The sequence below is a fragment of the Mustela erminea genome, chromosome 18 (genome assembly GCF_009829155.1).
Source record: "Mustela erminea isolate mMusErm1 chromosome 18, mMusErm1.Pri, whole genome shotgun sequence".
Classification (NCBI taxonomy): Eukaryota; Metazoa; Chordata; class Mammalia; order Carnivora; family Mustelidae; genus Mustela; species Mustela erminea.
In genome coordinates, this window is record NC_045631.1 from 10,418,978 (window position 1) to 10,443,265 (window position 24,288).

Genomic DNA, 24,288 nt, shown 5'->3' on the forward strand with positions numbered 1-24,288 from the left:
CCTCCACTCAGAATCCTATATGACAGATATATACCCAATGGTAACTCCCTAAATTGTGCAGATCCTGTCCTTCGGGAATTTAGAGAACTTGAGGGATTGATTCTGGAAGACTTCATGAAGGAGACAGACCCCTTGAAGCCATGGAGGACTGAGGGGAGACCAGCCGTGGGCAAAAGCTTGGAGGCTGGAAAATGAAGGATGCGGTAAAGCATGCGAGCCAATTCGGCTGAAGCAGAGTGTGTCTAATGGAGCTTGTGAGGCTGGAGAGCAGGTTGGGATGGTAATTGCAATAAAGAATAACTTAAGGAAGAGTTGTGTATAAGGAACTGTGGGAAGACACAACTACTCACAGTACGATTTTTATGCGAGGATTTCCTGCTCATTTTCATTTCGCTACTACTTTAGTTCTGTGAATTTGAGAACGGAGCAGAGTGGAGCGGATGGATATGAGGAATTTCATGAAGGTCTGTGGGAGAAAGCACTGTAGGGAGCAGGAGGAAGAACAAGATGAGCTTGCCCTAAGACATACCGTGGTAGAGTTGGTTGACTTGAGTTCGAATCTTTATCCTTTTCGGTGCTCAGTGGACCAACATTTGAGTCTACTCTTTTTTTTTTTCTTTTTTAAAGATTTTATTTATTTGACAGAGAGAGAGAGAGATCACAAGTAGGCAGAGAGGCAGGCAGAGAGAGAGAGAGGAGGAAGCAGGCTCCTTGCCAAGCAGAGAGCCTGATGCGGGACTCGATCCCAGGACCTTGAGATCATGACCTGAGTCGAAGGCAGAGGCTTTATTTTTTTTTTCAAAGATTTTATTTATTTATTTGACAGACAGCGATGACAAGTAGGCAGAGAGAGAGAGAGAGAGAGGAGGAAGCAGGCTCGCCGCCAAGCAGAGAGCCCGACGTGGGGCTCGATCCCAGGACCCTGGGATCACGACCTGAGTCGAAGGCAGAGACTTTAACCCACTAAGCAACCCAGGCGCCCCAAGTCTATTCTTTTAAGCACTTGATATCTGTACAGAGTTTTCCCCCAGGTTGCATTTTGAAAACTAAGTAATGAATAACAACGCATCAATTAAGATGGGTCATGGGAGCCACTGATGGACTCAAAAATGCTTCCCACAGAGAGGATCTTCCTTTTCCTGTTGACCATATTGAAATGACATTAATAATGCATCTGCTACTTCTTAAATGGACCAGTAATGTCTATTAACGGAATGTGTTTTTCATAGCAGGATTATCAGAGCAAAAGAAAAAATTAAAGGAGAAATTTGTGGGACCTTTTCTTTTTTAAAGATTTATTTATTTATTTTATTTGACAGACAGAGGTCACAAGTAGGCAGAGAGGCAGGCAGGGGTCGGGATGGGGGAAAGCAGACTTGCTGCTGAGCAGAGAGCTCAATGCCAGGGCTTGATCCCAGGACCCTGGGATCATGACCTGAGCTGAAGGCAGAGGCCTTAACCCACTGAGCCACCCAGGCACCCCGTGGTTTGTGCGACCTTTTGTAAAACCCTTTCCACACCATGCCTTTCCCACTCCTGTCCCTTCTGTGCCATCCAGGAGACTTGGGACTCTGAAGAAAGGCCAGGTCTGCAGATGGTCCTCAAAGGCCTTTCTTACATTGCTGTGATCTCCTTTTGTGCTCCAGCATAGACTCAAATCTTCTACCTCTAGGCCCTGCATGAACCCTCCTCTCCTTGGGGGTGGGAAGCAGAAACACATTCATTATGTGTAAGTAATATCTGAACCTCCAAGAACCATATTATTTTATGGAATTTGTGAGGTTTTAAATTTCTCTTTGTCTTCCTTTAATTTTGGGGAGAACATTTTCTGGGTTTGTTAGTCTCCTCAAACTAAAGGAAAAGCTCTAATACCGGGAGAAGCCTTACTAGGGCTCGAGAGACAAGGAGGAAACCATGTGTCTTTGGAGGCCGCAGGGTGACCGAGTGATACCTCCAGGCCTCTGATGGAAACGCAGTAGTGCCACCCACCTGCAGCCAGCCCATGGTTTCCCTCCTAGAAACTCCTTCTCATCGCCTACAGAATGGGTTTTTCTTGATTAAAGGGGTGATTTCCTTGCAATTCTCCTGCCTCTAAGGCTCACTCTATTGCACTATGCTTCCTCCCTTATAATCTCTACAATTCACAGGAGAAGGAAGAGAGAATGGTATGGGGAAAAGGTTGGAATCAGAGTCAGGAGGGCCTGAATTTCGCTAACTAAAGAGTCTAACACATTTCTTTGGGGGGACACGTGGAGGCTCTGCCTGTTTCAATTTTAACACCTGAGAATCTGCCATTTCTTTTTAAAGATTTACTTATTTATTCTAGAGAGAGAGAACATAAGTTGGGGGGTGGGTAGGAATAGAGGGAGAGGGAGAGAATCCTCAAGACTTCCCACTCAGCACAGAGCCTAACAGGGCTGGATCCCAGGACCTGGAGATCATGACCTGAGCCAAAATCAAGTCAGATACTCATCCAACTGAGCCACCCAAGCACCCTGAGGATCCATCATATTTTTAACTAGAGATTATCTCAGGACACAGACCAAGATGGCCACAGAAATGGGTTCAAACCACACAGAACAATAGGTTTAAAATGTTGGCAGGTCTTAGGAGTAAGTGAGATGAAAGACAAAGGAAAAAGGCCCTTTAGAAATTCATTTTCTAATTCCCCATCACTTTATTGCTGGTACCTTAGGTCGCTGAGCTAGACAAAGTCTTGTGTACAAGATGAGAATAGACAAATTCACTCACTGCCAAGCCTTCTTTCAAGTGGACAACACTTACAATGGAGCATCATGTAGACACCTTGGGGAGAGGAGAGGGAAGGTACGTGGTGCTGAGGCAGGGAGGGGTTGTGGCTACTCTGAAGACAGGCCATTCATCCCTAACCCCTGACAGGAAGTGAAGTTTCAAGGCACTCAGGCAGTTCTTGGCATGCCAGAGTGCTCTCTGCCCCAGCAGCAGTGGGAGCTCCCAAAGAGGATGCCCATTCTCTTGAATGGCCCCTCACTCTGGTATGGCATCATGAAAGAGTCCGTTGTCCTTTGAGGAGCCCTCTATGGCTGGGCCTCAGTAGTGACCTCCCTCCACAGTAGCAGGGCAAATGTGTGAGCTCCACACTGTCATTCAGAAAAGCCCCGGGTTCTAGAAGACTGAGCCTTGAGTGGATGGCTGGGAGACCCAGGACTGACCACAGCTTCTCAGGTGACCTAGGACCTTGTTCCATCAAATGCATAATAGGACTGAGAGTTACCTCTCTGGCTGGGTTCACAGAGTGAGTCACATGAGTTGATGTGGAAACTGTAAAGCACTGTGCTTACGGTGACAGTGGACATCATTGCTTGGGCTGCAGAACCAGATCACCTGGATTCAAATTCTGGCTCAGATGCTTACTAGGAGACACTTCTAGCCTCTTAGGGAAATGTAAAGATAATGATTGTACCAACCCTGTAGGCGTTATGGTTGTGATGATTAAATAAGCCAACAAACGGAATGCATCCAGAAGAAGGCTGAGCAAGCAGTGGGTGCTGAGACACCCTTGCTGGGGAAGATCAGTGGAACAGGGACCTTGGGGGCTCTTAAGACTGTGGCCATGGGGTTAGGTAGAAACTGGAGAACCTGTCACTCAAAAGCAACAGGCAACTTTCTTTCAAGTGGAGAATACGTCTTAGTTTTGGAAACATCCCTGACTTAGAATTTTATAAGGGAAATGTAAAAAGCCTAGGCCCCTTCTCCCACTTCAGGTGTATCGAGTGTCGAGCTGAACTTGTAGGGGTGGTGAGCCTTGAGTTTGCAGCGTTCCAGAAGCATTTCACACAGTGTTTTGACCATGACCCCAGGAAGAAATACATTCCAAGTCATATGCACACACACTCATACTCCAAACAACAGTTTCATGAAACTGTGCCTACACTTGCTTCTTTAATAAGCACACGGATACTTCTCGCTCTCTCTCTTTCCCTTTCACTCTTCCTCTTTTGAGCAGGGGATATGCTGTTTGTGAGCCAGTAAGTGGGTATCATGACCCACTGATGGGTCTGGACCTCGTAGTCCGAGAAGCTGTGCTATGAGGGAACCCACAGGAGGGGTCTGGCCTGACCCCAAGAGTGGCCCTTTCCCTTCCAGTTCTACCGCATGTGGCCCCTAAAGCTTTATGACCGTTCTATCAGAAACTGCAGCCTGGTCTTCGCTGAGTCATGGGGGGTTCAGGAAGGGCTGCCCATACTGCAAATAAGAGCAGAGCCCCTTCTCTAAAGCCAGAGCGGCAGTCGGGACAAACGACATACAGAGGACGGGGGGCTTTGCATTTCAGCCTTAGCAGCAGCACACAGTACGTACGTACTCAGGGAGAGGCTGAGCAAGCAAGAACAGGGGTGAGTGCCCTGCACTGGGGCTAGCTGTGAGCTCTGACCAATGACCTGGGTCCTCAGTTACCCAACCCGAGAAATGAAGGCCTGTGTCTCTGGGGGTCTCACAGCAGAATAAATAGTCCAGGCCACAAAGCCTGGAAATCAGTTCGGGGAGTGGAGAGACCCATTGTGGCACCATCTTATATGCAGCTTATGCAAGGATAAGGGGCCCTGTGGGGGTGTTTTTCAGCCTCAAGCTCTTCTTCAAGCCAGATCTTGAGACCCTGAAAGGCGACTTTCCTCGTGGACTCAGGTCGATAGAATCTTCACAGGTGTGATGTCACTCCATTGAGGCTGCCTCTCCCCTGAGTCCTGGAGAGCCACGTGAAAGGAGCGCTGAGGAAGAGGCTGGTGGGAGAGTGAGGAACTGAGGTCGGTGACAATTCCCAAACCTTCCCCCCAGGACGATACCAGCTTCTAAAATCCCCAGTCATGACTGGGACAGGACGGCAGCTCCAAATCCCTCCCTGTCTAAAAAATCGGAGCTGAGTTTGTTCACACACTTGACAAATATGTATTGAGTTAATATATGGCAGATACAGCAGAGGACATCAGACACAGATGTCCAAAGGCAAGGTCCCCATGCTCCAAGAGCTTATGGTCTTAGCAGTGGACACAGTCAATAAGTAAACAAGATCCTAGGCAAGAATGACAAGTGTTTTCAGGGAATAAGAAGGGGAAACGGGGTGCCTGGGTGGCTCAGTGGGTTAAGCATCTGCCTTTTGGCTCAGGTCATGGTCCCGGGGTCCTGGGATCGAGCCCCACATCATGCTCTCTGCTCAGCGGGGAGCCTGCTTCCTCCTCTCTCTCTGCCTGCCTCTCTGCCTACTTGTGATCTCTGCCTGTCAAATAAATAAATAAAATCTTAAAAAAAAAAAAAAAAGAAGGGGAAACGGGGTAGAAAGTGACTGGGGTAGGGGACCACTTTTGGTGGGATGGTAATAAGAATACACCTTTTGAGGAAACGGTGTTTGAATTTGAAGAAAAGGTTTAAAGATCTGTGCTTCCCAAACGACAGTTTGAGAGCAAAATACAGATCCCCAGGCCCCATCCTAGACTTAGGGAATGAAAATATCAGAGGCAGGACACAGGGATTTGCATTTTGCCTCCAAATGATTCCCATGCACACTAAAGCTGGACACCCACTGCCCTGTAGCCTTTACTTTTAGAGAGAGTCACCTTGGTGAACTTTCGGGACCCTTCCAAGCCCTGGAGACTGTGGTTCAGGGAAGGGAAGGTGTGTGAAGGGCCAGCGCAGAGAGGAGCAGGACTGCTTCTGCCTTTCTGTGGCTGTCCTATGTTCTAAAACCGATCTAAAACTCCATCCCAGTGCCCACTCCCTCTTAATTTCACCTGTTGTGAGGAGGGGTGTGGTCTTAGCACCCGAGACTAGGCCCATCTCTTGCTCTGGGAAGGTTTCAGACAGTTGGTTTGAACTCTCTCCAAGCATACTTTGTGATTCTGCCTGCATCTTGGCACCCCCAGCCCATCTGTCTGTTCTAGGTACCCTGTGAGTTCTTCACGCTGTGGGTGCTGGGACCTGCTTGGCAACTGACTCCCTGGGAGCGTCTGGTTTTAAGTAACAGCAGCTGTTCCCGGAGCAACACCCACTTAATCACAGAGGACACAGGAGCCATGGGTCAGGCAAGTCTTCAGACTCCCTCAGCCTGTGTGGTGAGAATCAGGGTCCCCCCAGAGAGCAGGAAAAATCAAACCCAGGGTGACTGCCTGCAAATTCTCTTTACCCCCCTTCACTTCCTACGCCGTAAGTCCTTCTTCCCCTGGCCTCAGTTTCCCCATCTATTCAATCTATCCAACACCCACCCCAGGATTGCTTTGGGAGGAGAAAAAGCGGGGTTGCTGGAGAAGCAGCCCCTCCTACTCTCCTCTCCTCGCCCCTGCTCCTCCAGCGCTCGGTTGGGGGGCCTCACCGGCGGTCCTGTGCCTCAAGAATGCCCTCGTAGGCGTGTGTCATCGTCACGGGAGGAGGAAGAGGGAGAGGCGGCGGCAAGGTCGCCACCCTCCACCCCCCGGTCCCCGGCCCCCGGCCCTCCGCGGCGTCTTCCGCAGCGTCGCCAGCAGCGGCCCGCGCCCCCGCGCGCTCCCCGCCCTGCCCGCCTCCGGCCCCGCGCGCCCGCCCCGGCGACCCTGCCGCTTGGAGCCGCGCCCCCGGGAGCCGCAGTGCCCAGCCGCCCGGGGCCGGCGCGGAGCAGGCGGCGAGAGGCGGCTCCCATGCGGCACCCGCGTGGCGGCGCGGGCGGCGGGCGCAGGTGACAAGGCGCCATGGGGCAGGCGGGCTTCAAGGGGCTGTCCCAGTCGCTGTTCGACTACAAGACCGAGAAGTATGTCATCGCCAAGAACAAGAAGGTGGGCCTGCTCTACCGGCTGCTGCAGGTCTCCATCCTGACCTACCTGGTGGTGTGAGTTCTCCGGGGGCTTTCAGGGAGGCTCTGGGCCCGGGAACTGGATGCGCGGTCCCTGTGCTTGGGAAGGGACTCTTGGGTGTAAGAGGGGCAGGTGAAGAGGGAGCCCACTGTTTACCCCACTGGTTCTGGAGGAGATGAGATGCGGGCAGGGACTTCAGCATTCCTTCATTTATGAGGCTCTCCGCGGGCTGCTCCTTCTGGCTGGAACTCTGGGGGTTGGGGGAGGGGGGCAAAGATGCAGGGGGCTGCGCTCCAGCTGTTGCCCAGAGAGCCTCCCCGGTGTGTTGGCCTGGTGCAGGCCCGGGGCACCGGGTGGGTTATTTATAATCACCGAGCTCATGTGTTAAGCTCCTGGCTGGGGCAACTCAGCAGCCTGGCATGTCCCGGCACTCGCTTCTGTCAACTCACCCCACCCCTGGCTGGCCTTTCTCGTGTCCGGCTAGGAGTCCTGCCCAGAGGCCCTCTACCCCCTTTACCCCCTCTCACCATGAGGGGAGGGGGCAACTCCTGGGATTTGCTCGGCCAGGCACTGTTCTGAGCCCTCCGCCAGAAGGGAGGGAACAGGTGGAGGGAGGAAATGGCACCTCTTTTACTGCCTTAGTGAATTCGGTTGAGTCCCTCCTATTTCCTGACTGGGGGAGGAGCAGATGGTGCTCCTGAGAGGGCCACCCTGACCCCACAAGGAGGCCAAGTGCCCATGGAGCTTCCTCCCTCAGGCACCCGAATGTCTCCCACCTGAGGACCTTTGTACATGCCGGTCCACAGCCAGGCACACCTTTACTTCTCTACTTGGCTAAAGCCCACTTGTCCTTCAGACCCAGGTTCTTGAATCATTCCCCTGATATATTCCATAGGGATCGTTTGCTTGTCTGACTCCCATCCAGTTTGGGGATGCCACGAAGGCAGGCATAGCCTGGCATCATCTAACCACTTAGAAAGTAGGTGTGAAATGAATGAATGAATGAATGCATGTTGTTCCTTGGGCATTTGCAGAATGTTTCTGTCCAGGCTGGGTCCAGTGTGTCCCTACTAAAATGGCTGGTTGGCACAGCCCTTTCAGGTTTCCCGGGGGACAGGAGAGTCTAGGGCCTAGGATGTAGCAGGTCTGCCCCAGAGATGAAGAGGGTGAGCACATCCTGGTTGGCACCATAGAACCCTTACTGGCACTCAGAGGTGAAGGACAAACCCCGCCCCCACACTTGCCACTCCTGCATGACCTCAGGCAGGCTACTTCCTGCCCTTCCCTGGCCTCCGTTTCCCCAACTTTTTCTAAAGGATTAACCTGGACAATCTCTAACCTTAACAGTATACGTCAACACTAGGTTGGTTAGATCCCATTTTGAGCTCTTCCATGGCTCAGGTGCTAAGCAATTTATATGTGCCATCTCATTAACAACAACAAAAAAATTTTTTCTTTGTATTTTGACATTTTAGACTTACAGAAAAGTTACAGAAGTAGTGCAAACTTTTAAAAAAATCCTTCACCTAGATTCCCCAGATGTTAACAATTTACTACATTTGTGTTGTCCTCTCCCCTTTTTTTCTCCACATACACATGTTGTGTGTGTATATATGCAGTTTTTGCTGTTGAGTAAGTTGCAGGGGTGTCCATGTGGCTCAGCTGGTCGAGCACCTGGCTCCTGATTTGGACTCCGGTCATGGTCAGCGGGTGTAAGATGGGATCATCAGGGAATCTGCTTCTCTCTCTCTCTCTCTCTGCCCTCACTTGCATGCTCTCTCTCTAATAAATAAGTGAATAAATAACTTTTTTAAAAAAGAGTAAGTTGTAGACATTATGCCACTTTACTACTAAAGACTTCAGTGCATTTTTCTTTTTTTTTTTTAAGATTTTGTTTGTTTGTTTGACACGTAGGCAGAGAGGCAGGCAGAGAGAGGAGGGGAAGCAGACTCCCTGCTGGGCTCAATCCCAGGACCCTGAGATCAGGACCTGAGCTGAGGCAGAGGCTTAACCGACTGAGCCACTCAGGCGCCCCTTGAGTGCGTATTTCTTAAAACCAAGGAATTCTCTTACTTAACCAAGTACACCTATGAAAATTAGATCATTAACACTGAAACAATATTATTTTCTAATCTATGTATCTCTTGTAAATTGCTCTTATAATTATCTGTAATAGCAAAAAAAAAAAATTCTGAAAGCTTGCCTTGCATCCATTCATTTTGTCTTCTTAGTCTCCTTTAATCTGGAATTATACCTGAGACTGTCTTGTATTTCATGACATTGATGTTTTTTGAAAAGTAGAGGATTTTTATTTTTTATTTATTTTTTATTTTTTTATTTTTTTAAAGATTTTATTTATTTATTTGACAGAGAGAAATCACAAGTAGATGGAGAGGCAGGCAGAGAGAGAGAGAGAGGGAAGCAGGCTCCCTGCTGAGCAGAGAGCCCAATGCGGCACTCGATCCCAGGACCCTGAGATCATGACCTGAGCCGAAGGCAGCGGCTTAACCCACTGAGCCACCCAGGCGCCCCTAGAGGATTTTTATTTTATTACAACTTTTTAGTTGAAGTAAAATTCACCTAACATGTAATTCATGATTTTAACTATTTAAAATTATACGATTCAGTGGTTTTTAGTACATTCACAATGTTGTACAACTCTCAACCACTGTCTTATTTCAGAACATTTCCAACACCCCAAAAAGGAACCCACATCTATTAGCAGTCAGTAGGAATTTCCCCTTACCCCCAGCCCCTGGCAACCACCAATGTACTTTCTGTCTCTATAGATTTACCTCTTCTGGACATTTTATATAAATGAAATCATACGACATGTGGTCTTTTTTTGGTCTGGCTTCTTCACTTAACATAGTGTTTTCCATGTTTATCCATGGGATAGCATGAATTAGTACTTCATTCCATTTATAGCTAAAAAATACCCACATTTTGTTTGGACTGTTTCTGCTTTTTGACTCTCACGAATAACATTATGAAGGACATTCATGTGCAAGTTTGGGTGTGGATATATGTTTTCAGTTCTCTTGGATATATATTTTTGTTAGTAAGTTGCTGGGTCAACTACCAAGCTGTTTTCCACAGCAGCTGCACCAGCTATCAGCGAGTCCCAATTTTTCTGCATCCTCACCAACACTTGTTATTTTCCTTTTTTTTTTTTTTTAATTACAGCTATCTTATTTGGTGTAAAGTAGTATCTCATTGTGGTTCTGATTTTCATTTTCTTGATGACTAACGATGATGAGCATCTTATCATGGGCTTATTGGCTGTCTCTATATCTTCTGTGAAGAAATGTCTACTCAAATCCTCGGCCCATTTTTAAATTGGGTTGTTTGTCTTTTTCATGGCTGAGTTGTAAGTGTTCTTTATATATTCTGGTTACTAGATCTTGACTCTATGATTTGCAAATATTTTCTCCCATTCTGTGCGTTATCTTTTCACTTTCTTGATCGTGTCCTTTGATGTACAAAAGTTTTTAATTTGGATGAAGCTCCACTTATCTATCTTTTCCTTTATTGTGTGTGTTTTGGTTGTCAAAGAATGTAGGATGTGTACTCTCATTTTGTAGAATGCCCCTTAGTTTGGATTTGTCCGTCTCTCCGTGAACAGTTTCAGGTTATGTATCATCTTCTTTAACTGTCCTCACACCCCTGGAGGGAGGCACTGTTACCCTGTGTTAACTCCCAGAATTCATTGGCTCTCCTGAGGTCACATCACCACTGCACAGGTGAGCAGGTTTTAGCCCAGCCTTCACCATCTTCAGGGCCTCAGCCCCTGAGAGCAGCCATCTCCCTCTTCTGGGATTGCTTGCCACCTCTGCTGCTTGCAGAACCAGCTTTAAGGCAGCATTGGAAATGTGCCCCCTGCCCAGGAGCTGGTGGGAAAGGTGAAGCCCCTGTGGAAAATTCTGAGGACAGCAATGAGGCTGATGTCCACCTGTTGACCCTTTCCCTACAGTTGGGTGTTCCTGGTGAAGAAGGGTTACCAAGACACTGACACTTCCCTGCAGAGCAGCATTGTCACCAAAGTCAAGGGCGTGACCTTCACCAACACATCTGAGCTTGGGGAGCGGCTTTGGGATGTTGCTGACTACGTCATCCCACCCCAGGTCTGAGTCCCATGCAGCACTGGGGCCTGGGCTGGCAGGGCCTGGCTCGGGGTGGGTCACATAGGAACGTGCTCAGCTATCTAGGGACTCCCTTGGCCCAGGATAGCTGCCAGGGTTCCGACAGTGACCCTGCCCAGCTCCTTCCCCCTGATGCCGACCCCTGTCCTCCCAGACTGTGTCTATGGGACCACTCCCTTCCCAATAAACCCTGAGCCCGTAGAAACCAAAGGAGGCCCCAAGAATGCTCAGATCAGTGTGAGTCAGGTGGCCTGGCAACAGAGAACCGCTTCCTTGTATTAGCCACTGACTGCCCTTGGGAATGGCTCCCTGGCCTTTTCCCAATCGGCCTGGGCCAGGGCCTTGGCCACCCTGCCTGGGCCTCTTCTCCCAGATCTGGGCTTGGATCCCAGGGACTGAGCTCAGCATAGGAATTCATGGAGGGGACAGTTTGGGATTGTGGGCCTGAAAGGCACCTATCCAAGGATGTCTACTCAGAGACTTCAAAGTCAGTGGGCAAAATCTGCTGATTTTGTGGCCCTATTGTCCTCAACACCTATGCAGACACCCAACCCCTGCCAGGAAGCCTGGGAATGAGGGTCCCCAAGAGGGAAGGAGGATGTCCCTCAACTCCTCTTTGGTTCCTCAGGGAGAGAACGTCTTCTTCGTAGTCACCAACTTGATTGTGACTCCCAACCAGCGGCAGGAAACCTGTGCCGAGGTTTGATGGGCTGCAGAAAGCTGGGGAGGGGGTAGGAGAGCTTCCAGCAGTGGTTGGGGTCCACCCATCTCCTGAAGCAGGGGTTTCTATCTCCTCCCAGTGCCCCAGGGGATACGTGTGCCAGCGCATGTACCTGCATTGCTTGGGGGAGAAGCAGGTTCTCAAAGGGTGTGTAGCCCCACTCAGGGGAGGAACCCCTGTCCTAATTCCTGGGGTGGGACCTGGTTCTGAACTGGGGCCCCTTCAGGGAAACCCCTCCACCCAGTTGTCCTCTCTTTCTGGCAGAGTGAAAGCATTCCAGATGCCTGGTGCTACGCAGACAGTGACTGTCCTCCTGGGGAGCCTGTTGTGGCTGGAAATGGTGAGGCCTGGAATAGCTAGGGCTGGGAGCAAAGTGGGGAACGGAGCCAGGAGGCTTCGAGCATTGTCTCTGTCCCAATCCTGCAGGAGTGAAGACTGGACGCTGCCTGCGGGTGGGGAACATGCAAAGGGGCACCTGTGAGATCTTCGCCTGGTGCCCAGTGGAGACGAAGCCCAGGCCAGTGTGAGTGGCTCTAGCCTCGGGACCCTGAAGAGCATCTGGGCAGGGACTGGTTCTCAGCCTGGTGGTGGAGATACGTCTACTCTGGATCCCCTTTCTGAGGACACCCGACAAAGCCCCAGGTCCATGCCAACATGATCAAATTAATGGCCTGGCAAAGGCTCCAGGGGATCCAGGGGGCAGGCAGGCCTCGGCCCTGTCACAGGCCTGGGGGATGTACAGAGGGAACAGGGGCAGGGCCTCCTGGACAGGCTGTCCTGGCTTGGTTTTCAGGAAGCCACTCCTGGGCAAGGCTGAAGACTTCACCGTTTATATAAAGAACTTCATCCGTTTCCCCAAGTTCAACTTCTCCAAGTACGTGGGACTTGGTTACTGGGGATCTGGGGCCTGCCTCCTTGTCACTGTGCATGGAGCTGTGTGCCTGGTGTATGGGTGTATGTGACATTCCTGTGTGGGTGAACCACTGAGTGAGGCTGGAGCACCCTTTCCCCTTGTTGTAGGAATGGGGTTCTGTCCTTGAATGCAGTAGGTTTTGGGGGGGCTGCTGAGGGGGTAGTAGTCAGGATTTGAGGCTAAAATCAGGGACTCAGCCTGGGCCAGGGAAAGGCCCAGTGATGCCTGCATCAGGCTGTCTCTGGCCTGGGAAAGGCCCATTTCAGCCTCATGTCACTATATGTTCATGGCCTCTAGGACCAATGTGCTGGACACCAAAGACAGAGCCTTCCTGAAGTCCTGTCAGTTTGGCCCCAAGAACCCCTACTGCCCCATCTTCCGACTGGGGTCTGTGGTCAGCTGGACGGGGAGCAACTTCCAGGAGATAGCCCTGCAGGTAGGTGCTGTGCACCGAGGGAGCCGTGTCTGGGGGGCCCGGGGGCCCAAGAGCTCTGGGTCTGGGCTCTGTCATGAAGACGGAGACTCCTGGAGTGGGATGGACAAAGTCCATCAGAATAATTCTTCAGAAGACTAAGTCTTCAGAATTGTCTTCAGAATTAGTAGGACACACAGCCTGGCAGAACTCAGGCACTCAGTGGCAGGCACACTGAGCACCTGCTGTTTGGTTCTCAGTCCTTGGGGCATCCGTGGAAACTGAGCCAGAAGAAGCCTCACTGGCACATCCTGGCTCTTGGGTGAGGTTCCCCTCCCATTGTAGGTTCTCACTCATGGAAGCACGAGACAGGAGAGATCTGGGGGTGGGCGCTCTAGGCAGTGTGCTTTTCTCGGCCGCTCCAAAAGTGGGGCTAGGACCCTGGAACTTCCACGTCCTTCCTGGAAGGATGCTCCAGTGGGCCTGACCCTTGGCCCGAGTACTTTCCCGGTCTTGTCCAGCTCCCTGTAAGGAGCTGGTCGGTGTCTTCTGTCCGCTTCCATAAAGTTCTGTGCACTGATTCTTGTCTCTTCTTTGTCAGGGTGGTGTGATAGGAATTCAGATCGAATGGGACTGTGATCTTGATAAAGCGCCTTCTGAGTGCAACCCTCACTATTCTTTTAGCCGTCTGGACAACAAATTCTCAGAAAACTCAATCTCCTCCGGCTACAACTTCAGGTAAGTGGGGCAGAATTGTTGTCTTGTTACCCTGTTCACATTTTGTCCTCTTCTGGATGTCAGCACTCTGACACCCCTTACTGGGCATGGGTTTTTGAGTGGGAAGTAGAGGGAGGAAGAGCTGAGGAGAGATGAGGGATGGCAGGCAGGGGCATCACTGGGAGAGGAGAGAAGTTTCTGTCCCCCTCTGGGCTCACTGGGAAGCTGAGGCTTGGCTTCTTAGCTGGGTCACCTTCCTCAGTGCTTTGGTGGCCCTGGGTTGGCCCAGCATGTAATGGGAAAGCCCTTGCCTCTTAGAGAATGTTTGTAAGGATTTCAAGTGTCTGGGTGTATCGTTACCACAGTTTTAGCACGAGGATCCATAACCTCCCCCATGGCTGCTAAGAGCAGGGGCTTGGGGGTGCTTATAAATCTCCAAAGCAGCCAAGTACGCATTGCCAAGCAGGGAAGGTCTCCGCTAGGTTCGCCAAATACTACCGAGATGGAGCTGGAGTGGAGTTCCGCACGCTGATGAAAGCCTATGGGATCCGCTTTGATGTGATGGTGAATGGCAAGGTGTGTGCGGTGATCTCCCATCCTGAGGCTGGGCAGGTCTGGAGTGGGGCATCCTGGAGTCCCTAGGGAGCCTACTGTCTCCCCTCCATGCTCCCGCCCCATGTTCAGCCTGCTTTGTTTCTCTGTGCTCCAGGCAGGGAAGTTCAGCATCATCCCTACGATCATCAACATCGGCTCCGGGGTGGCGCTCATGGGTGCGGTGAGTACTCCCCCTCTTCACCTGAACCCTCTGAGCACTGGCCGGGGAGGGGGGAAGCTGCTCCAGAGGTGCCGTGCTGATGCTTTAGAAGAATGAGAGCAGGCATCGTAGGTGGGATGCAGGTGAGGCTTTCTGGGACCCGACACCTGTCAGCAGCCCCCAGGTGGCAGTGACTGTCGGAGTTTCTACTTCAAGAGCCAGAGAAGCACCTGCCTGTGGCTCGAGCTCAGGGCGGGGCTAGGCTCCTCTGGGATCCTGGGTCAGTCCCTGAACTTCCGAAGCCTCATCTCCACTGCTGCTAATAAGAGGCAGGACCCAGCTATATATAGGGCTTCTCAGCTGTGGCCCTGCTGACATTTTGGGCCAGATAATTCTTTTTTGTGGAGGGCCCTCTGTGCACTGGAGGATGGTTAACAACATTGCACTAGATACCTCTACTGGCTAGATGCCAGCAGTGCTTTCTTCCCCACCAAAAACGTCTCCAGAAATTGCTTGCCTCTTGGGGAGCAAAATCCACCCCCCCCCCCGCCCCGTTGAACATCACAGGACTGAAAGGGGAGCAGCAGGGAAGTCAGGCTGTAGTCCTTCCTCAGATCCGTTCCTTCAGCCAGGCCCCAGAGGGGCTCACAGGAGAGGAAGCAGTGGCTGGGGAGTAGGCAAAGGTTTCCTCCGAATCTCTTGTCATGCCCCCATGTTGTTCTGGAAGTTTTTTTAAAAGACATGGGAGCTGTCCGTGAGTGACTCGTGCCTGTCCCAGCTCCAAGCTCCTTGCCAGCGTTCTGCCCTCTCTGCCCTGTTAGAGAGGCTTCGGGCAGGACTGAGGATGGACTTTTTATTAAGACTGGGGAACTGTGTAACGGTATCAACGAGTAACAGGCTTCAACGAGGCCATTCCCCTGAGATGTGGTCGATGAAAGTGAGCCCCAAATGATTCCTCTTTACTGCAAAGAGCCACTGTTGGGAGTCTTGCGTGTTTGCTTATGTGACTTTCTTAAGCCGGGCCGCTGTCAGTGATTACTTCCCTATGTTGTGGGTAAGTCACAACACAAGGGCATGGGGTACGTACCTGTGAAATAAAGGTAACAGGGAAAGGGGGGTGCCTGGGTGGCTCAGTGGGTTAAAGCCTCTGCCTTCAGCTCAGGTCATGATCCCAGGGTCCTGGGATCGAGCCCTGCATCAGGCTCTCTGCTCAGCAGGGAGCCTGCTTCCTCCCCTCTCTGCCTGCCTCTCTGCCTACTTGTGATCTCTGTGAAATAAATAAATAAAGTCTTAAAAAAAAAAAAAAAAGGTAACAGGGAAAGGGGGATAGATGCCAGGTCAGGTGGAAGAGTGTTCTCTGTGGAACAAGTGATAACATTTTGGACATCTCGGTAGGGCAGGGTTGGAGGAGAGTCATGCAGTACCCAGAGTCAGAGGCCGGGGTCACCTGTGAGCCCATCTCTCAGCCCCCAATCCCCCTCACCCTCTCCTCAGCCCTGCAGGACACACCCCTTCCCCTGAGTGGCCCTCTGTGGCATTTACACCATGCACTCTGCTCCGAGGCCCCTGTGAACACTGTGGGTGGGTTCCCGCTGAATGAGCCCTGTTCTCTTCCATCTTTCCTTGACCACCCCTTTTGGCCTTGCTCTTCAGATCCCCTCTGACCCACCTCTCACAGAGAGAGATGGCTACCGAAGGGACCAACCTAAATTTCTAAAATGCCACAATTCTGACTGCTTTGAGCCCCTGTTCAAGGCTCTTTATTTGTCTTCCCCTAAGGGATGAGGACCCAAGTTTCAAAGGCATTGTAAGAAAATTGACCAGCTCTTCCCCATCCCACCTCTCCAGAAGTGTCTCTCACTTTTGCAACACAGGCCCTTTGCTACCTGTGCAGTGGAATTTCCTTTGCTACCTGTGCAGTGCCCTTCCTGGGTGGGCTTTTTTTTTTTCTTTTTCCTTTTTTCTTTTTCTCTTTTCCTTCTTTCTTTCTTTTTTCTTTTTTTTGCCTTGTATAAACTCCATTCAACCCTCAAGATTCAGCCCAGGTAACCGTCCCCAGGCTGAGTAAAGTCCTGTCTTCTGCTTCCTTGCTCGGGTCCTTATCATAGGCTATATCACTGTCATCATTTACATACTTGTCTCCTGCACCCAAGGGACGGTCCCCACAGGGTCTCATTGTCTTAATCCTCCTGCATTCCAGCGCAGCGCCAGTCTCCTGGTGACTGCCCAGCAGACGTTCACTGAAGACATGATTGAATGGGGTCAGGGCAGTGCAGGGGGTGCCTGCCCTGATAGAACAGGCTTCCGCTCTACCATGGACCGGATTTGTGGCTTTTGACAAAGGTGCCTCTTGCTGAGCCCTGTTTTCCTCATCTGTTAACTGGGGACAATGATGTCTATTAGGGGTTGGTGCAAGATCAGATGGGATGTACTATGTGTCATGTGCAGGGCACTTTCTGGAAGTCTAGGATTCTGAGTCAGGACCCTCAACTCTTTTGCTGCAGGGAGCTTTCTTCTGTGACCTGGTACTTATCTACTTCATCAAGAAGAGCCATTTTTACCGGGACAAGAAGTACGAGGAAGTGAGGTCAGTGACGCTTCCTCCCCAGCAGTGTGAGGGGACCCTTGTGGAGCCCCCTTGATCAGCCTCCCCCTCCCCAGCCTAGAGACTTTACACTGGTTGGATGGTGGCACTTGGGGTGTGGAAGGAGGCAGGGCTGAACTTCTGGGAGGGAGCTCCCCTGGAAGGGCCGCAGAAGGTGGGATGTTTTGAGAACATGCTTTCCAGAACCTGGTGCTGCCTGCGAGCGGCTAGTAGGAAAACAAACAGGCCATGGGCAGGTGATCTGCCACTGTCTACCATGTGGTTTCAGACAAGTCCCAGCCTTTCTTGGGCCTCAGGTTCTCTCTCTGAGAGCCTTCTAGCACTTAAATTTTAGTATTCTTGGACATGGTTGTCCTGGTGGGCAGGGATTAAGGGAAGCTGGAGTGGTAAGGGAAGAAAAAGATGGATTTCCTGTTTTGTACTTTGGAGGTCTATTTCCAGGCTCTCTGGGGCCCCGAGCTTGGTGGTGTGTATTCATAGCTGCAGAACATAGTATAAGTGGGAAATTCTGATGTCTGTGGGAAGATTGGAAGGAGAAAGGGACTCTGGCCCAGCCATTCTGGAGGAGTTGGGATCGAAAGAGGAATTGCAGATGGTGGGCTCCAGATAGGCACCTGGGCACCCCCTGTACCCCACCACGTGTCATTCCCCGGACTGAACCAGCCCTGAGTCAGGCTGAGCCCTTGGCCCGGACCCTGACAGAACCCTCACAGCTCTGCCACCATCCGCCCCCACCCCACTGCTGTGAGCTGCTGGAGGAAGAGGGGTGCCTCCCAACCCCCGCTGGGCTGTGCAGGCCAGGTTTAACTGGGTCCTGTCCCGCCCAGAATCCTACGGGTCGCCCCGGGGCTTGCAGAGTCCTCGCAGCAGGGCGGGACCCCAGAGGCAGAGGAGGCCGAGCAGCCTGAGGTGCACCACGGAGGCGGCAGCCAGAAGGGGAATGGCTGCCCATGCCAGCAGCTCCTTGAGCCCGTCAGGTGAGGGGCTGCGGGGCAGAGGCCCCGAGAATGAGCCTTGCAGAGTTGGCTGGGCCCTTTCCTCTGCTCCCTGCTCCCAGGAGAGCCCATCCACGCTGGACTTTGTGGGGAGGTGGTGCTTTAGCTCGTTTTTTGCCCGTTATTTCCTCTATGCCCTTAAGTCCCCACAGAGCAGCCTGCTTGCTGTGCTCTCCCAGCATTAGGATCATAGCAGTACCACCGTCTACTCGGCTCACTCTGCCACTTCTCTGAGCTCTTCGTATGTATGAACTCGTTTCAGCACCTTAGGGAGGTGGACACCTATAGTCCCTATTCTCCTAATGAGGAAATGGAAGCAAGAAAGGTTAAGTAACTTGCTTAAGTCACACAGCTGATAAATGGCAGAGCTGGGATTTGAAACGGCCAGTACATCTCTAGAATCCAGTTCTTCTCCATCAGGTCTTTCTGCCTTATCAAGCCCTCCATTCCCCTGCTCCTCATCAGATGCCTTCCTTGCCTGTCGCTGTGGGAGGCTCTGGGTGCCCCCACGTACCAGCATGGTGGCTGCTGCTCATTTTGCCGGTACAGCTCCGGAGACTCCGAGCACCTGCGTGTGTCTGGGCGGTGGCCAGGGACTCGCTCTGTCTGCTGGGCTGCCCGTGAGAGGCTGCTGCGGGTGGGGTCTGCCTTTAGGGTGGCCGTCCCCATTCACAGGGTCCCCAATTGTCCTCTGTGTGCTCCCTCACCCATCCACACACAGGTCTAGCCACCTGGGGAACGGAAAGGTCAACGCGGAGCAGCTACAGAACCTGCAGACAGCGGAGGCCTAGCCAGAGGTATCCGCTGAGAGCAGATTTGCTGAAGATGTTGGGGCCAAGGCACCTGCAGCCCTGAACTGAAAATTGTCTTTGTGTCTGCATGGGACAGGTGCAGGTGCTTCCAGGCACGGCCATCTCTTCTGCTCTTTGGGATCTTGCTATGGAGCTTTTTGTTATGTGTGTTGGGTGTGTGGCAGGGGTGAGGCAGCCTCCTAGTGGCCAGAGTGGCTCAGATCTACAAAAGGAGGCCTGGAAGAAGCAAGTGGGGGAAGGTCAGGGGCCTGGGTGGTACTAGAGTTCTTTTATTTTTCTGAAATGAAAAATGTTCATGCATTCATTCATGCATTCGTCTGACACATATTATTTGCTATGGGCTGTGCCCTATCCAAGAGATGCTTAAATGAGATGCTGACCTGGCCCTCAGGGAGGGGAGCACACATGTAATTCCCTCCAGAGCCAGCAGACCTCACAGCCAGCCTCAGCCACCCTGGCCTTCCTCCAGCCTCTGGTTGAGACTTTCACAAATCGCTGTTGAGAATGGTGGCTCCTTTCTCCTTGGAGAAAGACTCTGGCTAACATCCAAGGGGACAATTGGCCTTGCCCTCAGGGAAAAAATTTAAAGGTGGCCAAGGAAGCAACCAGGAAAGGACTGGACATGTGTAAGGAGGCAACTGGCCCTTGGGGGAGAGGCAGCCTCTGAGGGTTTCCAGCTAAGGTGGGGAAGCGGAGGCAGGGAGGCCTCTGCTCCAGTCTACCCACCCAGTCTCTGGAAGCTTTCGGCATTGTGTCTCACCCAAATAGGAAAGCATCTGTCTGTCTCTTGCAGTTCTGTGCAGCTGGGTGTCCCGACCTAGCCTCCCTCCGTTTCTCCTCCAAGGCTGGGTCTGAAGGGGTAAGGAGATACAATAGGTGGAGCTCACTTGGCCTGGAAGCAACTGTTAATAGGGCGGCCCTAACCCTTCACCCCAGCCTCTCCTTCCCGACCCTGCTCCATCCCGCCTAAACCCTGCAGACCCAAGCTGCTTCCCCCCTAGTGGCTGTAGAGCCTCACTACTTCAAGTGTGGCCTGTAGACCAGCAGCATCAGCCTCCCCTAGGAGGCTGTTGGAGATGGCAGTCGCTGGCCCCTCCCTTGTCCTCCATCAGAACCTGTGTTTCAGCAAGATTCCTAGGTGATTCGTGTGAACATTATTGGTTGAGAGCACTGGTTAAAGAGATATGCCAAGACAGGGTCCAAGGCAGGAAAAGGCTGGCTTTGACAGGTGCTGCCTATTTCTAGGTCAGACTGATACACGTTGTACTTGGAGAGCAATAGGATTCCACCCCACCCCAGGAAAGTGGCAAGCTCCGTGTATTTCAATTAAAATATTTTGACTAGATAATACTTACATGATTCAAAAACTAAAAGGTACAAAAGATTATAGAGAATGAAAAGCTTCCCTCCCACGACGCAACCTGTGTTACCCATTCCAAGAGGCTCTCCTGTTTTGTGGAGTATCTACTCAGTGGCTCCTTGTGCCCTCACACAGGAAATGAACTTTGCCTGATGCTTGCAAGATCAGACCAAGTCTCCTCTGTCAGAAAGGGACACAATGGAGGACACTTTAAGTACTGGGCTGGGGAGTCTGCTAGCTCATTTCTCCCTCTTCCAGTGTCTGAGGAGTCCCTGTGTAAACCCCAAGGGAGAGACCCAGAACTCATCGCTCACTGTTGTCTGATGGCTCAGGAGCAGAGGCCTATGGTGCTGCCTCTGGCCGGGCAAGCTCCAGGGCTTTGTTTGCACAGTTACCCGGACGGACGCTCGGCAGTGTCCTCTTTGGAAGTGCTCTCTCTGGGCCTCCCTCAAGTCACCAGGGTTTGGTTTTTCCCTGCACACAGAGGAGGACGGAAGCATCCTTCCACTGGGGGCCTTTGGAGAAGGTCAGAGGGAACTGCAAGAAGGCTATGCCCCTGGGGCAAAGAAGCATGGTCCCCCAAACAGCTCCGTTCTCTACAAGGAGCAAGCAGGTCTTTCGTTCTGGGCTGGTAACCTGTCAACAAGGCCACTTGCTCTCTGAATCGAAAGTGAATAATCCGGGTGATCCACTGTGGTGTTCAATTCCTAAGGCAAACCCTAGGATTTGATAATCTAGCATGTTACTTTTATGTTTGGGAGGAAGTAAAAAAGGCAGGCATCATGGCTGCTTAGGAGTTAGTCTAGTTTCTTTGAACCTATTGTTAGAATTGCTTTGCAGCAGCCACATAACTTGGGGACAAGTTGTACTATTTGTCTTACATGGAAGGAAGTGGCTCCCTACAGTATTCATTCAATTAGTAAATATTTATTGGATACCTGTTGACAGGTGTGGGACTAAATCTGAAAACACAGTTGTGAGAAACACTAAAACCGTCCCTGAACAAGTGCTTACAGTCTGGGTGGAAGTGAGCCTTCATCAGTGGTCACGCCAGTGATCACAAACTGAATTTTCAGTAAGCAATAGCCAGAGGTTTCCCCAAGGATCGTACATATAAGCTGAAAAATGAAAGCAGTCTAACTAGGTGATGGGGAAGCATTCCAGATAAGGGAACCACACGTGTATAAACACCTCGACATGAAAAGGAGTAACTGAGGAACTGGATGGAGACAGTGTGACTGAATCTGGTTTTATGAGGCTATCTTAACATTTTCTGACTGATTTTAAGGGTCGCCCCATTAAACTTCACTGTCACAGAGGACTTAGCTTCCAGTCCAGCCAAGCTTTCCAGGTGACCTCCCCTACACTTCATGGTTCTGTGGTCAGAAAAGCCAGTGACCCCATTCCAGCTTCTGGATGGTATTGCCCACTGCGTTTCCTTGCTTTTGCACAGCAACCCTCCCCCACCTTTTTATGTAATCTTGGTACATGAGTGGAAAGTTCATGAATCTTACAGAAACTGGCTTTGAAATGGGAAGTGAAGTGGGAACCTAAGCCCCACTGGGAAAGCCCCTTTCCTTCAGGGCATCAGTTGCTCTCAGGAAGATGAGCATGCCAGAGCTCCCTTCCATGCTGACATTACAGGCTCACCCGAACCATCTATGCTACCTTCAGGCCCTGGCCTAAAGCCATTAACCTGGTATTTTCCTAATGATTAATATCATGCTTTGGGAGTGTCATCCTGCTGGCCAATGGGATTTGTAAATTGGGTGCTACTATCAAGGGGACCAGCCATTAGAGTGTAATGTCCTCTACTCCTGATATAGGGGTCACTAGGACTGACCAGCCATGGCTGCCTTTTTGCCCCCACCACCCCATCAGTTCTTCCTTTCTTAGAGCTGTAAAGGGGAACGTGACTTCCTCCAGGAATCAGAGCACCCCAGCTAAAGACTACGGTGTCCTGCAGAGTCCCTAGATCATCCCACTTGGAATGGCATCTTGCATGTCTGAAAAAAGAGTTCTACTTGACTGTGATCCACCCTCCCCCACCCAAGTAATGCAGCTTTCCTCAGAGCACTCTCCAGTGGACCCTAGAGTACTGTCTGTTTAAAAGGTGCACTTTTCTTCTGGCTGTTTGTTTTCCCATAGGCCAGTGCACAGAATTAAAGGAGGAATGATGGCAACCATTGTCTGGGACCTGCCTGGTAAATGTATTCTGATATTTTTATTTGGTTATAAAACAATAAAAGGTTTTAACTTTAAATGTATCTTGATTTTTTCCCCTTTCATATCTTTTTGGTCACTCTGTGTTTTAGAAGAAAATTTAAGGAGAAAGTGACACCAACAGGCAGACACAGGAACAATCAATGAGCAACAGATTATGTCCCTATTACTTGCAAAGAAATTCAAATGGAAGGAAGAAAACTCTTTCAATGAGAAAACATTAAAAGGCTAGGAAGGGACCATAAAACTGGTACTTTTTCATTCAATGAGTGTAATCTGATAAAACTCTAGAAAGCATTTGTAATCAAGCTTTTAATCTTGTTTTAGTTTATTAAGTTCCTCAAAATGATATAAAGACATTCTCTGCAATAGTTTTTTATAATAGTGAACATTTCAAACAACTTTACTGCCTAGTGATAGAGAAATGGTTAAATCAGTTTATTCCACTGCCCCCTGCCCCCCACCACCCCAACCTCCCAATCTAGTAGGACTGCCTCTTTACTCCCTATCAGGAATGAACTTTCCCTTTCCATGCAGAGAAAAGCCCTGAGAGGACAGGGAGGTTGAGAAGGGTGAGTACGTGTGTGAGTCTCTTCAGTGGTGTTCTGAGACAGGGTTCAGAGGTCACTGGGTGAGGGAGGCAAAGCGGTGGCCTCATCTGATTCTTTCCTTCGTGTGCAAGGATGTGGTCCAGAACCCCAAAGGATTCATGAGGCCTGGGTCCCAGATCAATCTCTGTTATTGGCCACGGGACACACAACTGTCTATAAAAGGGGACTTGGATTCAAGTCCAGATCCTCTTCTGATTCTTTTGAAAAAATCCAAATGTGATCACATCATTTCTGGCTAAAACTTCCAAAGGCTTCCTCCAATTGCTCTAAGGATCAAGGCCAAAATCTCCACTGTAGCCTTCCATGATCTGGTCCAAGTCCTGGTCCTAGCCTCTTAACTCTCCAGATACAGGCCAAACTCCTTCCTGCCCAGTGGTCCTCACATGTGTACTTTCTTTTGAAAGTAGCCCCTTTTTCATACTTATTATTCAACTTTGAGGTCTCAAATATAATTTCCTCAAAGAAGACTTTTTTTTAAAGATTTATGTATTTTGAGAGAGAGACAGACAGCATGAGCACAATGTGCAAGGGAGGGGAGCAGGGAGAGGAGAGAAGCAGACTCCCTGTCGAGCTCCTAGCCTGAATGTCCATCCAGCGACCCCTGAGATCATGACCTGAGCCAAATCAAGAGTCACTTAACAGACTGAGCCACCCAGGCACCCCTCAAAGACTTTATTGATCCCCACTCCCCAACCTGGGCTCAGTTTGGGATGATGTTCTGTCTTCCCAGCTTACCATAATTTAAATATTTGTGAAATTAGGTAACACTGGTCTTCCCAGTTAGACTACAAATTCCACAAGCAACAAGTTTACTACTGTAACTGTAATACAGTATGTATTTCTCAAATGTCTGTACTTTATTCTAGGATACTCCCGACAAGAAGAGATCACGGGTTAGCATATAGACAGAAGCATTACACTACAGTCTAAACATGCCCAAAGTTTAGCTTAAATGTCTTCTATTTAATCTCCATTAGACATATTCTAGAAAAGAGCTTGACCGTATTTAAAATGGAAATAACAGTTAACTGTAACTAGATGAAATGGAACTGTAATTCATAGCTGAAAGCAGCGGTTACTGAGGACAGCTTGGATCTGAAAACGTACACTGAGCAAGGACAGCGAGAGCAATGAAAAGGCCTGTATTTCAAACTTGGCTCTCTTTCTAGCTGTGCCTCTTATGGCAGAGGTATAGTTAACCTGAGCCTCTGATTCATCAATGAGGGATA

The 24,288-nt window shown here is 50.5% G+C and overlaps 2 protein-coding genes across 4 annotated transcripts; both read left to right on the top strand.

The window, feature by feature from the left end:
* The first annotated feature begins 136 nt into the window (after positions 1-136).
* Positions 137-6,683, top strand: LOC116577347 (translation initiation factor IF-2-like). Its single transcript, XM_032320394.1, has 2 exons — positions 137-271; positions 5,913-6,683. Exon 2 carries the CDS (start codon positions 6,045-6,047, stop codon positions 6,681-6,683), a length of 639 nt encoding a protein of 212 aa, XP_032176285.1. The 5' UTR covers positions 137-271; positions 5,913-6,044.
* Positions 6,673-22,488, top strand: P2RX5 (purinergic receptor P2X 5). 3 transcript variants are annotated; one of them, XM_032320370.1, is made up of 13 exons: positions 6,673-6,829; positions 10,768-10,918; positions 11,565-11,636; positions 11,922-11,997; positions 12,084-12,180; positions 12,451-12,531; positions 12,868-13,006; positions 13,584-13,720; positions 14,182-14,275; positions 14,409-14,474; positions 16,958-17,040; positions 17,886-18,035; positions 18,775-22,488. In XM_032320370.1, exons 1-13 carry the CDS (start codon positions 6,693-6,695, stop codon positions 18,842-18,844), a joined length of 1,353 nt encoding a protein of 450 aa, XP_032176261.1. In that variant the 5' UTR covers positions 6,673-6,692; the 3' UTR covers positions 18,845-22,488. The 3 variants fall into 3 exon arrangements, with proteins under 3 accessions (XP_032176261.1, XP_032176263.1, XP_032176262.1); XM_032320371.1 differs by having other exon boundaries at positions 6,702-6,776; XM_032320372.1 differs by lacking the exon at positions 17,886-18,035.
* Positions 22,489-24,288: the final 1,800 nt, after the last annotated feature.